At 26.9% G+C, this 17,116-nt stretch overlaps 1 protein-coding gene across 1 annotated transcript; it reads right to left on the reverse strand.

The window, feature by feature from the left end:
* Positions 1–888: 888 nt before the first annotated feature.
* LOC106754076 (GRF1-interacting factor 1) lies at positions 889–4,717 on the reverse strand. The gene is made up of 4 exons (XM_014636021.2): positions 4,290–4,717; positions 3,056–3,132; positions 1,776–1,860; positions 889–1,568 (listed from the first exon to the last, which is right to left on the reverse strand). Exons 1-4 carry the CDS (start codon positions 4,368–4,370, stop codon positions 1,152–1,154), a joined length of 660 nt encoding a protein of 219 aa, XP_014491507.1. The 5' UTR covers positions 4,371–4,717; the 3' UTR covers positions 889–1,151.
* Positions 4,718–17,116: the final 12,399 nt, after the last annotated feature.

The following is a 17,116-nucleotide window of genomic DNA, read 5'->3' on the forward strand; positions in this document are numbered from 1 at the left end:
AGGAAAATTATATGAAGTTACATGTTATAATATAATTCCCTTTTATCAATTAACTTTTTATTTTTAAAATCAACCAAGTGAAAACATCTAAATTTTTGTTATCTTTCTAATTTTTTCTTTCAAAATCACACATAATTATTTAAAATTTGATTTGTGGATAAATTATCATTCCAAAATTAGATATAGCTATGATCTTCACAAGTTTTTTAATTGAATTTATGTTTTTGATATTTCTGTTATTTTATGTTTTATCAGTGAAAGTTTAAACTATTGTAATAAATTCAATGAAAAATATATCAAAACATAAAATTAAAATAATTAAACCTTAAAATATACAATCACAAGCTGAAGTTAATCAGAACAATCTAGGGTAGGTAAAAAAAGTCTATTAACTAATGATTTTCTACTAAATTTCATTTTAAAAAAAAACTATTTATGTAAATGTACTTTGAAATAATAAAAATTCAAGTAATTTGCATATAGAATCTAGATTTAGATTTCATTCCTATAATTGACATTGAGCTGGATGACATATATGTCAATCAATTCAAGAAAAAAAAATTAACTAAAGTTGTTAGAGACATGATTGTTCTAATATTATTTGAGATGTAATCTATTCATATCCTATTTAATAAACAAGTATTGTTCTCAATCTCTTGACTCTTAATTGAAAAAATAGTTTTATATCAAAAGTGAAATTAATTGTCATGAACCTACAATCTACTTTTTATTTAATTTTTTTTATACTATGACTTTGAATTATAGTATATTTCAGAGTTTAAAAATTATAATTACCTACAAGGAAATATTTATGGAGTGATGCAGGGAGACAGAAAAGTAGTACTAAAATTGTGAAGCAGAATCTAAACTGATAAAACCAACAGCAGAGATAGAAAAAACACAGCTTTTGAACTTCACATGGACCAACCATGTTATATGAGACCACAGATGTAAGCAGAAAATGTGCTAATAATATTTGTGCAGAAAGATCAAGGCAATGGTTTGCCTCAAGCAATACTACAACATAACCAACATTATATAATAAGCAGACAAGTTTTGCACTTAGCTACTTAACCATGGTGTCATTGCCTAATTCTCCTAACTAATTAACTAACCAAAAGTTTGCAGTAATTTTGACATTTTTGGGGTGTCTAGTTTCCATCTTCAGCAGACTTCAGGTAAAGATTTTCACCTCCTTCACCTGAGCTTCCCCCTCTGCCATCACCTGAGCCACCAATATCCGCTTTGCCACTTCCACCGATCATGCTTCTTCCATGCAAACCCTCTCCGGTGGAGCCACGGACAAAGTCAGGAAATCCTCCAGAACCTCCTAGTGTTGAACTGCCAGATCCCACATTCACATTGCTCCCTTCACTTTGCAGCATGTGCAGTCCTGAACTTCCCCCCAGTTGGCTATGCATCATTTGCTGCTGTTGAAGTGCTGAGTATGGCTGCTGAGCATACAAATGGGAGGAGCGTGCAGCCATTAGCTGCTGTGGTGTCATCTGCTGAGCTTGTTGAGCCTGCATGTAGTGTGCTCCCTGCTGCATCATCCCACCAGGAGGGTACTGCATCATCAAATCCATACATTAGTAGGGAAAAATTCATGAGCTTCATGGGAAAGGCTGGAAGATTGAGACAATGTTTAGATACAAGTTGAAAAATTACTTTCTGTGGATTTTAGTGCAACAAATGAGAATGAAAAAATTGTTAGTTTGAGAGGAAAACGAAAACTAACATGTTATGAGTGCAAAACTTAGCAAGGCATTATGTACCTGACCAGGCATGGTGGGTGGTTGGGGCTGAGAATCTGCTATTGCTGCCAAGTACATGAGATTTCTCTGTAGTCTTGCTTGATTCCTGTAAAAATTTGAGAATAAACTTATAAGTCTAAGATCAACTTCAAAAGTTGGATCATTGTGGAATTCTTAACATCCCCTCATGCCTAGTTAGTACTTAACATCTCTGAATGAAATATATATAACACCAAGAGTACACTAGCATTTGATATGATAAGAAAATTGAGAACAAAATAGGCTCAATTCAGCTGTAGAGGCTAGTTTTGAAAGGGAAATTTTCTTGAGTGATTATACGTACTGTTCAACTTCAAGAAGTATTTCAATAGCTTAAGTACCTAGATAAATCTCCAGTGACTTTATAGAACATCTAACACAACCTATAATTTAAAAATAGAAAATGCATAGTTGCACTTGTCCTTCTATATTGCATTGAAAGCTTAATTTAAATGCAGAATTGCACTACCAGTCCAGATGTTGAGGCTTCATTTTCTCTATGTATAGCTGAACAATCGGAAGTTTGACACAAGAAACATTTCAGTTAATTCAGCCATACATTATTAGTTCCAACTGCATCCAACAACCAAGCTGCATTTCATTAAATGAAGGCAACTACTCATTGAAAATGACATCATTAGACTATCCATCCAAAACCAAAACTTAAACAAAACATCCATGGAAGAATGATTTTTTCAAATATCTCCTGTTGTTTTCACTTCAAAAATCATATAATTGGACTGACCAGTTGACAAATTAATTTTCAGAAATATAGAATTTACATTAGAATCAATGGAGGTGTCCAAAAAAAGTTATTTTCTGTACTACAGAAATCTGTGAGAACCAGTGAAGTTATTGGAGAGAGGATAAAGAAGAATAAACGGATCCAGAGAAACAACATTAAATCAGAAGAGTTCATTCATGTGGGGAATATAGAAAGTGAGAATTTTAGGTAACTTCTCTCTCATATTGAATATAAGAACTAAAAGCATCCACACAGTGAAGATCTTACAAAAAATTAGCAAAAAAGACCTGTCACAAGATATAATCAAACAAGATAACCGGTAAGACAAGTGACATTACAAGAAACTACATTAGAGATGTATAACTTTTGACTTCCAATCTTTTCTGGGATGTGAAAAAACCACATTTAGCATGTGGAGCTAAACACACTAAAAGACATTATTACCTTGCAATAAATTGAGAAATGAGACACACAAAATTCACTTCAAATGTAAAAGGATTATTAGTATAATTCTTACTCGGCACACTCGCTCAGCTTGCCAGAATTCTGGCTTTCAACAATCTTCAGGATTAAGGACTTGTTCTCATCCAGGTACTGCTTGTAAAATAATGGGGGTTAAAGGTCAATTGAAGGATCAACATCATAATAATATCATATAACTGTTGCTAAAAATAATCGAGGAAATGGGAAGGAGAACAACAAAAGTTGAAAAACCTCCTTGCTGTTACTGGACTGTCTTTCTATGAAAAAAATACCATATGATGCACTTATACTTAAGAAGGTTAGAAAACAATGAAGAGTGTTTACTCAAGTTGATCAGATATAGTAAAATATATACCAAGCCATGAATAGTGTATATGAATTTATATCTTCTAATTTGATCTCAGTCTGTCTGCCTTAATTTCTTAATTCTCCTACCATTTGGGTATGTAACTAGAACTGCACCACATTAATCAAACCGCATCCTTGAATCAAACATTTCTAACAAAACAACATTTAAGCTCGCTAAAAGTACCCTATGATAAAAGCTGTTACCTTGATGAAATCCCAAACTAAACACGAGTGCAGGCATGCTATCAAAATCTAATATGAGAAAAATGTGTACAGTTGAAAGAGTTATACATGTAATTTCAGGTTATTCGAAAGATTAACAGCAGGTGTTAAAGAGGGATGGAAGTAGCAGAAAGAAATATTGAAGGGTGGGTCAGAGAGCACATATAGTTAAAGCATAAAGAGGGGGAGGAGGTGTTGGTGGAGTGAAGGAGTGACATATACAAACATAGGAAATTGAGAGGGAGAGATAATATGATCTGAAAGGTTACAGAAAATGTGATCTGAGCGGTGAGAAAAGCAGAAGCAGGCGTCATTAAAGCTCTGATTGAGCACAGCAATGTACACAGAATATTTATACATATGCAAGCAAGAGCGTAAGCGGTAGCAGAAGCTGACAAGGGAAGAAGCAGAATAAGAGAAGGAAGGATGCGAACAGGAAAACTAAAAAGAAACTGTTCTAAAAGTGGCATACAATACAAGACCCACAAGCAGTGCTGAGACAAAAGGGCCCTGAGCAGAGCGAGAGGGGACATGAATGATGAATGAATGCATATACATATATATATATATACATATATACACACATATACATGTTAACATGTTTGTATGTGTATGTGTATATGTATATGTATAAGTATGAGTATGAGAGGAGATGGAGATGGAGAAAGGAGAAGGGAGAAGGGAGAAGAGTGAAGGACCTGCTGAATGTGATCAGTGGTGACGTTGTTGGGGTAATAGGCTGCCATCAAGGGCTGCATCTGCATCAGGTGCTGCTGCATCTCTCACGCAATATTATCTGTTTATATATATATATATATAGTGTATGATATATATGATGATATGAATGATATGATATGATATGATATGATGGGGAATTTCTCTCTCTATTTATTGTGACTCAAAAGGTGAAGGGTGCAAAGGAAGGAAGGAAGGAAGAGATGGAAGTGAAGAGAGAAGAAAGAAACAAGAGATGAAAGTGTTATCTCTCTCTTTCTTTCTGGGTCTGGTCTGGCTTTCTGTGTGTTTCCACTTTTCCCTTCCCTTGGTGTTGTTGGGTATTACAATGGAAGAAGATATTAGAAAGCGTGAACAGAAAGTGAAAGAGAGAGAAGAGAAAAGAAGACATTGGGGTTGGGGCTATTACTATTTTATTGGTTTTGACTCTTTCTTCCACTATGGGGTCGCTCTCTCTTGAACTGCGTGTTTTGCTGTTCTGTTCTGTTTCTCTTTCTCTGTCTCTCTCTAAATCACGTGACAGATGACGTCAGAGACAAGGAGAACAAATTTGACCAACTATTCTCACATTATTAATGTTCAAATTAATATATACTTACTCTGTTCATTTTTGCATTTTCCTAAATATAAATTTATCACAGTAAAAGTAAATTTATGAGAGTAAAAGTTTAATTCAATCTCATAAAATCGATGTAAAGTGAGATTTGTATCTATTTAGCTAAGACAAACAATAATTATATATAAGGTAGACTTTTAACGATAACTCTGATGTTATATTAAAAGTGAATTTTAAGTTTAACTTAACTAGGTTATAAAATGAAATTTGCACTCACATATATATTATGAATTGGCTTTATCTCTAGTCCTGATGTTAGAAAGAGAAAAATTGATTGAAAAAGAATTTAGGATAACGATTAAAAAAAACTTACACCTACTTTTAATGATGACTCTAATACTATATTAAAAATAAATTTTAAATTTAATTTAAATAAAATAAAATTTACATTTACTTGTATACTATAAATTATGAATTGATGGTATCTCGATTCATGAAGTTAGAAAGAGAAAAATTGATTGAAAAAGAATTTAGGGTAAAAGAGAAAGTATCTGAGAATGGCACATAAACATAAAACATGACAATGTCGAGAGGGTGTTGTCCTTGTCCACTTAAGTCTCCCTCTATAAATATGTTGATGACGTAGGACTTTTGTAAGAGATTCCGATGCTTCTATATACTTCTCCACGCGTTATTATCCTTCACGCGCCCTAATTTATCCTTATTAACCTTGATCTTCGTGCAAATCATTGTTCTTCTCTTTTTCAGTTTTTCTTTTATTACTTATATATTTATTAACACCATGTAAATAGTTTATAACCGCTATTAATTGTAAAAACATTTACTAATTCATTAAATTTTTAAACATAACTCATATTTGTTATTAATTAAAATAATAAATTATTTATTTATATTTAACAGTAGAGTAATATATTTATTACACAATATATTAATCTACTATTAAATATAAATAAATAATTTTTCATTTTAATTAACAAAATACATGAGTTACGTTTAAAAATTTAATGAATTAGTAAATATTTTTACGTGGTTACACTAATTATAAATAATTATATATACTTTTATTTAAAATGAACATTTTTAAAAAATAATATTTATAAGATGATTTTGATTTATAAGTTTTTAAAATATTTTGATTTTATTAATTTTTTAATTTTATGAATTTTTCTCACTTCAATTTATATAGATTAGGAACAGATTATATAATAGGATTGAATTTACATATCTAGTAATAAGTAATACAATTAATTATTATTCTATGATCTGTTTTATTTCACCTTTTAGCAAAAGCTTTCTGTAAAATTAAAGACTAATTAATAAGTATTCAATATTACTATACTTTAAAATAAATATTTATCATTCATTAAATTCTAAAGTCTTGATTCATCTTATTTACTTCCTCTCTTTCTTTTTCTTTTTCTTCTTCGTTTGATAGGATGAGTGGTTGTATTTTGTATATTAATAAAACAATAAAAAGATAATATTAAAATTCATTGATAATAAAGTTAGTTTAATACCTATGCAGTATTAAATTAATTATTTTCATAAATATGTAATTGTATTTAAAGTATTTTATATAAAGTAGATTGAGTATCAATAGTTTTTTTTGTCTAATATTCAATTTGATTAATTATTATTACTATTATATATTTATAGTTTTGGTATTACACAGTTAATGAAAAGTATTGAATAATTTTTCATTGTGAAACTTTTTTTTTTTACATTTTTGTGTAATGAAATTACTAAAATGTGATAACTTTCAAAACAAATTCTAACATAGATAAGTTAAAACCAACAAGTCATGACACACGATAAAGTAATTTTGTTTTGATTTATATGAAATAGTGTGAAATTAAAACGTTTTTATATTAAGAAGTTGAAAGTCGTTACATATTAAAAAGATTTGAGTGACATCTCATCAAATAAAGATAATATATTTAGATAACATTTTCTCATCAGTATTTGAACATTATCTATGTATCATTTTATGATTGGTCCAAAATTATTCCACAACTAATAATAATAATCATAAACATCACTATGGACCAATCACAAAATGACATATCAATAATATTTAAATGTTATAAAAAAATATTGTCTAAATATCATTATCTATAAAATAATTAAAGTTTTCACTGCATCATACAAAATTTGAGTACATTCAACTCAATACATTTTAAATTTTTTCATAAACATTGTCTTAGTTAGAAGTAAAATAGTCTTAATGTAACACAACTTCTTTTCGAAGTTGTGTCAAATTTTTTAAAACTTATCAAAATTTGTTTTTTTTTTTTAAACTTGTCTCATAAAATTATACCATAATGATAAAAAAAATCATAAAACTTTTGTTTAATGTATATATGCATACTTCTTATTTGAAACTTTCAATATGAATCAAAATAAAATATTTATAATTTCTTTTTTCAAATAAAATATGGAAATATATCACAATACAAGTAAATTCTAAAATGTCCACTAACAATTTTATTGTTGTTTATCACTCCCTGTTACATTATTATCTATTTATCTACTGAAACTGAAGAAGCTGTTATAATTATAATAAAAGTTAAATATATTTTTAATTGTTAAAATTTGATGTGAAATTAAAATTTATTAAATTTAAAATTTTAATATATTTTGATCAAAATTTTAAAAATAAATAAATGTATATTTTTAATTAATTAAATTTTTTTAATTGATCAAACAAGTATAAAAATAACATAATTAAATTAAAAATGACAACATCATCGCTCACTTTTAAAATTTAAAAACCACAATATTTTAAAATTTTAAAACTAAAAATATATTTAACTCTCCTAACAATTTATAATAATAAAACTATATAATATCACAATAAAATTTATTTTCATCTATATATATATATTGTTTTTCTAATAAAAAACAGTTACAGTGTCTATCGAGAGCCCACAGATCCATTTATGGTCTCATCTATAAATGGAGACGTTCAACAAAAAGGTATGCTGCTTGTTTTTGAAAAACTTTATTTTCTTTTAAATTGAGATTCAATTATATTAAAATAAAAATATATTGTGTGAAATTAATCCTTTCTATAATCAAAATTATTTTTTTCAAAAATTAAAAATTAAAATTAAAAAATTTAATCTATGAAAAAAATTCAATTTATTATTTTTTCTTTTTTAAAAAATCTTTTATGCAAAAATCATTTAAATATATATAAATTTGGCTGTAAAACAAAACAGCACAAACGCAAAAACAAATCAATATAAAATTCATATCCAGTTTATATGGTAAAATTGCAAAACAAATTAAGACTTTATAATTGAGGTATTCTTATATCAAATTACTTATAAACTTGTTAATTAAAATTTAATTTTTAACCACGTGTGTACAAAGGATTATTTTAGAAAAAGATAAAATTTTTTTTCATTTGAAAGGGGATTACAATTTTACTGTTCACTAAACGATCTTCTTAAAATACATTGAAAAACTTTTCATTTTATAATACAATTATTCAATGAACTATTCTAAAATCTCGATAATAAAGATTTTTTTTTTCTTTTGAATTTCTTAATTTGAAAATAAGGAAAAAATATATGTTTTTTTTTTTCAAAAATGACAAGCTTTGTTAATCTTATGTTATATAAGTATATATCAATTATTGTAAGATTATTCTAATTTAATTATTTTTAGTTCTGGAAAGGTATTATTAAAAATCTTGGAAAAAATGTCTAGCAATAAAATTGCCTCAAATAGAGAAGTTATTGCCTCTAAAAAAATTGTAACAATAATGTGTAAAATGTTTGCCTCTACAAAAAGAAAAAAAAAAAAGAAGAAAAATCAAACTTTACACTTTTATTAAGTTGACACTGATACAAAACTAGTATATCATATCTGTTTATTTATATCCGATCAACATGAAATATATATAAAAAATCATCATTAATTAATTATACAATATTTATGTATGATCCTCATAAAACAGATAAAAAAAATTCAGTTGTACAATATTTATGTATGTTATCCATGTAATAAAAGTAAATATCAAATGTTTTGCAAAAATATTCTCCTTATTGTCTTGAATGTGAATTTAAAAGAAATTAGTTTATAATAAATGTTTTATGTTTATGTAATTTTAGGTTATGAGAGAAAGAAAAAGAATGTGAAAAAAAAATAGGAGAAGGAGAAAAAAAATAGGAAGAAAAATAAAAGATAAAACAAAGAGAAGATAAAAAAAAAATAACAATAATACAAAGAAAAATACGACGAAAGAAAAGAAGACAAAAAATATTTTAAAAAAAGAAAAAAAGAAATTTAGTACAAATATGAAAAAAAAAAGAGTAACTTTATGTCTTCCGCAATAACATTTAGTTTACAACAAACATAAAAAAAATTAAAATAACATGTAAAAAAATTTTGTAGAAAATCTCGAACTTGTTTTTAAAGAAATTGTGACTGTTAGAGGCAGGAAACATAATCAAGTAAGATCAATTAGAAAAAGGTTTAATAGGTTCGGAGGTTCCTATATTTGGAGGTTTGTTTCAATTGGGTCCTCCAATTTTTGAAGTGATCAATTAGGTCCTTAATTTTATCAATTTGAATCAATAAAAGTCTTTCTGTTAAATGCAGTTAACACCGTGAAGTTTTTGAACATGTGGCATGCTGACGCTTCCAGGTGACATCGTTTGAAGTGCATAGGTGGATTATAAAAGGGTGAAATCCTTACATTAAAAGGGTGTATTTGAAGGTGAAATCCCTAAATTAAAAGGGATTTCACCCTTTTATAATCCACCTATGCACTTGAAACTGTGCCACCTGGAAGCGTCAGTGTGCCACATGTTCAAAAACTTCACGTTAACTGCATTTAACTTTTATTGATTCAAATTGACAAAATTAGGGACGTAATTGATTAGTTTCAAAATTGGAGGACCCAATTGAAACAAACCCCCCAATATAGGGATCTCCAAACCTATTAAACCTTAGAAAAATATACTTTTACACACCTATATTTTTTACATTTTCTTTACTTGTTTTTGACTATTTGCTTTATTGAAAAATTACAAAACTTTATATTTTTAAGACCATTTTATCCTTATATTTTTTGTCAAATAAATATAAAAATATCTCATGATATTATTACCAAATCAATTATATCTTCACTCATTAATTTGTATATTTATTTCTCTCTCCAAAAACACAAGTTATAAAAAAGATTGTTATAAAAAAGATTATTAAAATAAAATTTAGTTATTATTACCTAATTCATATAATAATGTGAATAATATTGAAAACATTCCATAAAAAAAAAGTAAAAATGATTTCTTAAAAGATAACATTTAAACTTAAACTAATAAGATGATAAAGAAAAAGAAATTCTTAAAACTCTGATTAGTGCAATGATACAATATCAATAAAATACGAGTCTAATTACATAAAGTATTAATATAACTTTTTATCTAAAATTTTAAAGTAAATAAATTAATAGATTTTCAATCTTATATATTGTTTGATTTTTTTTTTTTTCATTTTTAGTCAACATGTGACTTAGACTTATATCTAAAATTTTACCAAAATTAAGAGTGTAAAAATTATAAAATTAATCTATAAAGTGAGATTTAATTTGATTTATATATATATATATATATATATATATATATATATATATTTATTGGTTAAATTTGAAATGAATGATAAGGTGAGTTTTGAGTGGAATTAATGTATGATAATTTGTTGATGTTGTGAACATTTATTTGAGTGTTAGATTGGTAGTAGGAATAATAGGAAGGTGGGATGGAGAAGAGTAGAGAGAATAATGACAGTGAAGATTTTCTTAGTTATGATTAAAAGGAAGGATGGACCCAATGCTTCACATGCATACCCATAGTGTTGTCCAGTCCATTTCCAACTGTAATTTTACAACTCTGATCAGCATCATCATTTCATGAACAAAAACAAGTCAAAGTTTCAAATGGTATCTGTCTCCTTCCATTGTTACACACCAATAAGGAAAAAGTCTCTTTAATAACTTTTTTTTGACAATTTTTTAATAATACATACGTGATAATTTGTGATTGGTCCATTTTAAATATTTTTTTAGAATAAATTTAAACAGACCAATAAAATTATAACACGTGTTCTGTTTTAAAAAAGTTGTTAAAAAAAGTTGTTAAAATATCATTGTTCCACCGATAACCAATAACCTCTTTGGTTTTGCCTTTTAAGGGGAACAAACAACCCCTCTCCTCTTTCTAAGATTCCCCATCATAACATCTTTACATAATAACAAAAATCCATAACCACACTCATAATCAATACAGTCAAATAAAAAACCATTGTGTTTCTGTCTCACTTCCTCAAACATGATGGGTGGTTAGGGTCTCAAACTTCCTATGCCTCCTCCAATTCCAATCCTTACTTTTCTTTCCTTTTTCACAACCCCATATCCCATGCTTCCACTCCTTGTAGGTCCTTCAAATCACACCACCCACGCGCTTTAACATTCTGTTTTTTTCCACTTTTCATTATAAATATTCTTAAATCAACACTTCCTTAGCGCTCCTACGAGTTAGTTACGGTTCGAAGTCCCAAATCCATTAGAGATAAGATCAACTTACAGTATACAAGTAGATTAAATTTTATTTTACAAGTGGTTTTTGAGAGATTGAATTAGGTCTAAAATCTACTTCTAACATGATATCGGAGTTAACTTTAAAAATCTATTCAATATTATAGCATCCGCTCTCAGACTACCTATTAATGTCCAGTCTCATAGTAATAGATTTTTTTTATCTTTATATAATGTTTTAGTTTCTCATTTCTATCTAATGTAAATTTGAATTCATATTTAAATTCTCAACTTTCTCAGTTTTATTTAAGGTAGAATTTGGAATGATCACTGTAGTAAAAGCACATATTAGCGAAGGTTTTTACCGATGGCCTTCATGCCTTCGATATTACCGACGACTTTTTGGCTATTTCTGAAGAATTAGGACCGTTGATAATGCCTTTGTTACGGTGACACTTAAATTTCCACACATACAAACATATACAAACATAGTTAGTTGATGATAAGAGAAGAGTTTAAAGCAATGTTGTGGAATATATGGATGGAGGAGAAAGAGATAAAGAAGAAGGGCCGACAGAGAAAATTAGAAATGTGGAAGAGGAATACGAGGTCAACATGTTAGATATTTTGGTACAAAAAAATTGAGTCCACTTCTTCCAATGCTAATGCAATGGTCTTAAATCAGGTGTACCTGATTCTGCTACTGCTGATGGTCTCTTCTACCTAAGTATGTGATGTGTGAACAGTGTATTTTGTTGGGTGTAATGCATAATAATTAGTGATGGACCATTTGAACAGAGTTAGATTTGAAATAAAAAGGAAGATATACTATAAGAATAGTGATATAAGGTGAAGAGCAGATTAGCATTGTGATTGAGTTTTTTGCATTACTTAGTTGGAAGAGAGACAGAGAAGAAGAACAACAGTTGTTTTGCCTTGCCTTAAATGAGTTTGCAATTATATGCGGTACTATAGTTTCTTTTAGCTCACTTCTGAGCTTCACCATGTGACTTTGTTCGCCCATCTGCCCCACCATTTCAATTTTCATGCCCCCACTAACATTAATTCTTTTCTCCCTCCTCAATACTCACATTCTCCTTTAAGTAATTAACTAACCAATAAATGATTAAAACTTCATTTTCAATTTATTTTAATTTTACAAAATTTTCATATTATCACTTTTATAATTATTATTGTTTTTAACCTATCTAATAGTTTTACATAACTTAAAAATTAACATTTAAAACAGTTTAAATATTTGAATAACACAATTAGAGTCAATAGAGATGAGTGGAGTCGGATATAAATAATGTCTACCCACAATCCAATCTGTCGGATAAAATCGTATCTATTACCTGTCGAGTACCTGTTTAAAAAATATCTACGAATATTTTAAAATTTACAGGTACCTGCAAAAAATTAAAAGAAAATATTTTATATATTTTAAAATAAGATTTAAATAAAATTACAAATATATATATATATATATATATATATATATATATATATATATATATATATAAAATATAGATTAAATTAAATATAAATTAACATTTCATTTTAATTAAATTTAACCTAATAAAATATAATTTTATTTTATTTTTTAATTAAATTTAATTAAAAATATATAAATTTATTTTCTTTTTATTTTTCAGATAACGGGTATCTGCAAATCAGATAGTATACTACTCGTATCCTATCCGTTTAGAAACGAATATTAAAATATCCATTACCCTCAGACAGTAAGTACCTGCTGTAAATTTACCTACGGATATCCATACCCACAAATTTTTTTTTGTCATTCCTAAGAATCAATAACCATATATTCTGTATAAAAAGAACCAACATATTTCGTTTAGTTTCTATATGTCCCTTATTATTAGTTTTTCCGGTTTTTTATTATCAGTTTTAATAATAATCTTGTCTATATGAGGAAAATACAATTTATTTAATCTTTAACTTTTAGAAAAATAATAAATTTTGGTATAAGATATTTTATAATTATTTATTATATCAATTTACAATTCTTAATCATCGAGACTTATTGTGAATACATATTTATATTTAAAAATAGATTTTTTTACTGTTTGAACAAATAAAAATGATGAGAAGTTTTCTATTTAGAATGGAGTTAGGTTTAATTTCTTACTTTGATGGGATTATTTGTAAATGCATATTTAAAATACCGAGGTATATTATGGGTGAAAAAAGATATTTAATTTGCCTTAATAACAATTATAATATAATCCTGTATTGTTAGTTTTAATATTTCATGTTCTGTTATCTGTTACAGTCTGATTTTTCACAAGTTATTCTGTTGTATAAGTTAATTTTTTTTAGATAATGATATTTAAATAATATTTTTTTGATGATCATGATTGGTTCATGATGATGTTTATAATTATTATTATTGATTATAGAATAATTTTGAATAATCACATAATAACATGTAAATGATATTTAAATGTTGTCTAAGTATCATTATTTTTTGGTTTAATACCGCTTTTGATCCCTAGTTTGGAAAGTTTTGTTCAATATGGTCCTACCTTTTTTTATTAACAATTGATCTCACTTTTTGAAAAAACTGTTCAATTGACTCATTTTTTGTTACAACGTCAATTTTTTAATGGTGCTGGTTATGACGCCAATAAGTTCTTTCATGCATTCACCTATCCAAATGTTATTTTAAATATAATGTTATGTTAAAAATTATGTCATCATCGTATACAATAAGGACTATAATAAACAATTTAAACTTGAATATGGGACCTCTATGAACAAAAAGGATTCAATTGAACAGTTTTTTCAAAAGATGAGACCAATTGTTATGAAAGAAAAAAAGATAGGACCATATTAAACAAAGCCTCCCAAACTAGGGACCAAAAGTAGTATTAAGCCTTATTTTTTTTTTTATTGAAAGAAAGGCTAAAAAAGAGTTTGATAATAGAAAATGGAGTTTGAGTTTTGGAATAAAAATATAGTTTGTGCAGAAAGATACGTCCATATCCAGTCTTCTTGATTCTTTCCCCTACTGTTCTCACAAATGGACAAAAGTTTACGGTTTTCGGGTATCTTTGATAATTGATCATTGACAGAGAGGCTTTTCTTTTTAATTTTATTTTCGATCACATCTTATTCTTATAATAGTTTTAAAAACAATTATTTATAGTTAAAAATAATTATCAGTTATCGAAAATTCCTCACCTTCGTACTATTCTTTCAAATTTGAATCCTCTCTTCAATCTAATATACTGATTTTACTGTATTTTTAATTAAGATCTCTTTATCTATAGTACTTTTTAATTTTTAAAATCATTAAAATTATTGTATTATAAAGATACAAAGGGATAATACAAAAAAAAAAAAAATCTCTAGTAGTCCATTTAACACGATTTGTTTTCTCATTAGATGATGATTTTTTTTTTCATCCAGATAGTTTATTTAAGATTGCATAAAATTCATAATTATTTTTACTACAAGCAAAAAATTTATTAGCTTTTACTCTTTATTTTGATTATTAGCTTCATTTGAATTAAGGGAATCGTGAAAAAGGTAAAAGAAAAAGGAGAAGAAATTAAAAAAAAAAAATAGAGAGAGAGCGAAAACATTACTACATTTTCTTTCAAAGATCTTAATTTAAACATTAACTAATGGAGGAAAGACTAGATTGAATAAGAAAATTACTTTATGGTCAACCATGAGAATGTATTTCTATGAGAGAGTTATTATTTAATGACTTACTAAGAATTCAATCAGATGAAATACTCGATTAATGGCTTTTTAATAACGAAGATTAAATTTAATTATGAACATAATTATTTAGCTGAAAAAATTATTTAAGTATAAAGTTGAGTATTTAATGTTGATGTTAAAGTGGTGATACGAAATTACGTAGAAATGGTCCCATGCATGCAAAGCTAATCTTCTGCAACTATTGCAAAGTTGACTTTCATGAACAATGACGATGAGAAAGTCAACCAACACGTGCGATTTCAATGCTCTTATAATAAACACACGTGCCATGCATGCATATCTCATCAGCCCAAAAAATTGACGGCAAGATAGAGATATCGAAAGAATGTAATGCATGTAGAGGAACATCCAACGGCAAACACGGAAAACAAAACAATAACAATAACATATTTGAAGCATTATTTAAAACTATAAAAGAATTTAAATGTAAAACAAATTTCCTTTAATTTACTCACTTTGGTATGTATGGATAGGAGAAAGAGAATAAGAAATGAAAAAAAAATAATTGTTGTTTAAACGCAATGATATATTTTTTTTTTTAAAAAAATTATTGATATAAAATGATTTAATTAAATTTTGCCATTGTAATGACGTTAAAACACCGTCATTTTATAAAATTGATATTCGAATTATACATTTCAAATATTAAAATAAAAATCTTAAATAAAAAATAAAATTGAGAATTTTGAATGTATGGAAACATTGGATAAAATTATGGAGTTGCAGAAAGAAAAGCAGACTAAAATCACACACTACAAAGTATAAAAAAGAAATATTTTTGACACATTTCTATCTTTATTTAACACGTTATTTTTTACTTTTTCATCATAAAAATAATCTCAAATGAATATAGATATTCCTACTATTATTCTAAAGTTTTTATTTGAATCTTTAGACAGAAACATTACGCTAAAAGATCATCACGTTTGCGGTAATTATGGTTCGATATTTCATATTGATAAAATATATATAACTAAAAATTATAATATATAAATAAATTTAAAGTATTTCATAAGTTAATTTTATAAAGATTCATAAATTTAAAATCTATTATCAGAATTATCGTTTACCATAATGATGATATCAATGAAAACCAAATACATTTTTGTTCTTATTATTTCTCTAGCCATGTACTTATACTATGGTTTATCCTTTTATATTTTTGGGCTTTTACCAAGCTTTTATTTGGTCCAGGTAAAATTGGGAAGTTGACTTTTCTTTCTAGTATTACTAACTACACCCCATACCAAGACTTTTCTTGCACCATGTCACGGCTGCCACAAAGAAGACGAGAGAGAGTTTGTTAGAAAGGAATATTCTAGAAATTTCCTTTCGTGGAAATATATTCTTCAGATGGAGGGCAATTTCTTTTAGCACCTCCATAATTTCTATGGGTGTAAAAAAAAAATCAAAAATGTATTTTAGTTTGGACAATCTAAATTATATTTTTAAATCTAGAAATGTATTATATATTATATAATTCAAAAATATATTATAGATTATACAATATGAAAACTTATTATAGATTATTACATAATTTACAGCTATATTTTGAATTGTACATGTTTTCAAATTTTCAAATTGTGTAATTCAAAAATGCATAGTAGATTATACAATTAAAATAAATTTATGAATCATTTAATAAAAAAATCTATAATGTATTTTCATATTTGAAAATGTAAACTAAATGAATAAATATATAAATTGTATAATTTAGTTTTTTTTTTTTTAATTTATAGATATATTGTTCTGATTTTACAATTCACAAATCTAAAGTATGAGTATTGTAGAATTTTTAACATTCTCATGGAGATACAGGAAAAAACCATTGGGTGGAAAGATCAATTTTCTCAATTTTCCACACAGACATAGATTTTTATTAACAAAGCCTCACGCATGCATCAATTGGGCCGATA

The sequence above is a fragment of the Vigna radiata genome, unplaced genomic scaffold (assembly GCF_000741045.1).
Source record: "Vigna radiata var. radiata cultivar VC1973A unplaced genomic scaffold, Vradiata_ver6 scaffold_83, whole genome shotgun sequence".
NCBI classification, from domain to species: Eukaryota; Viridiplantae; Streptophyta; class Magnoliopsida; order Fabales; family Fabaceae; genus Vigna; species Vigna radiata.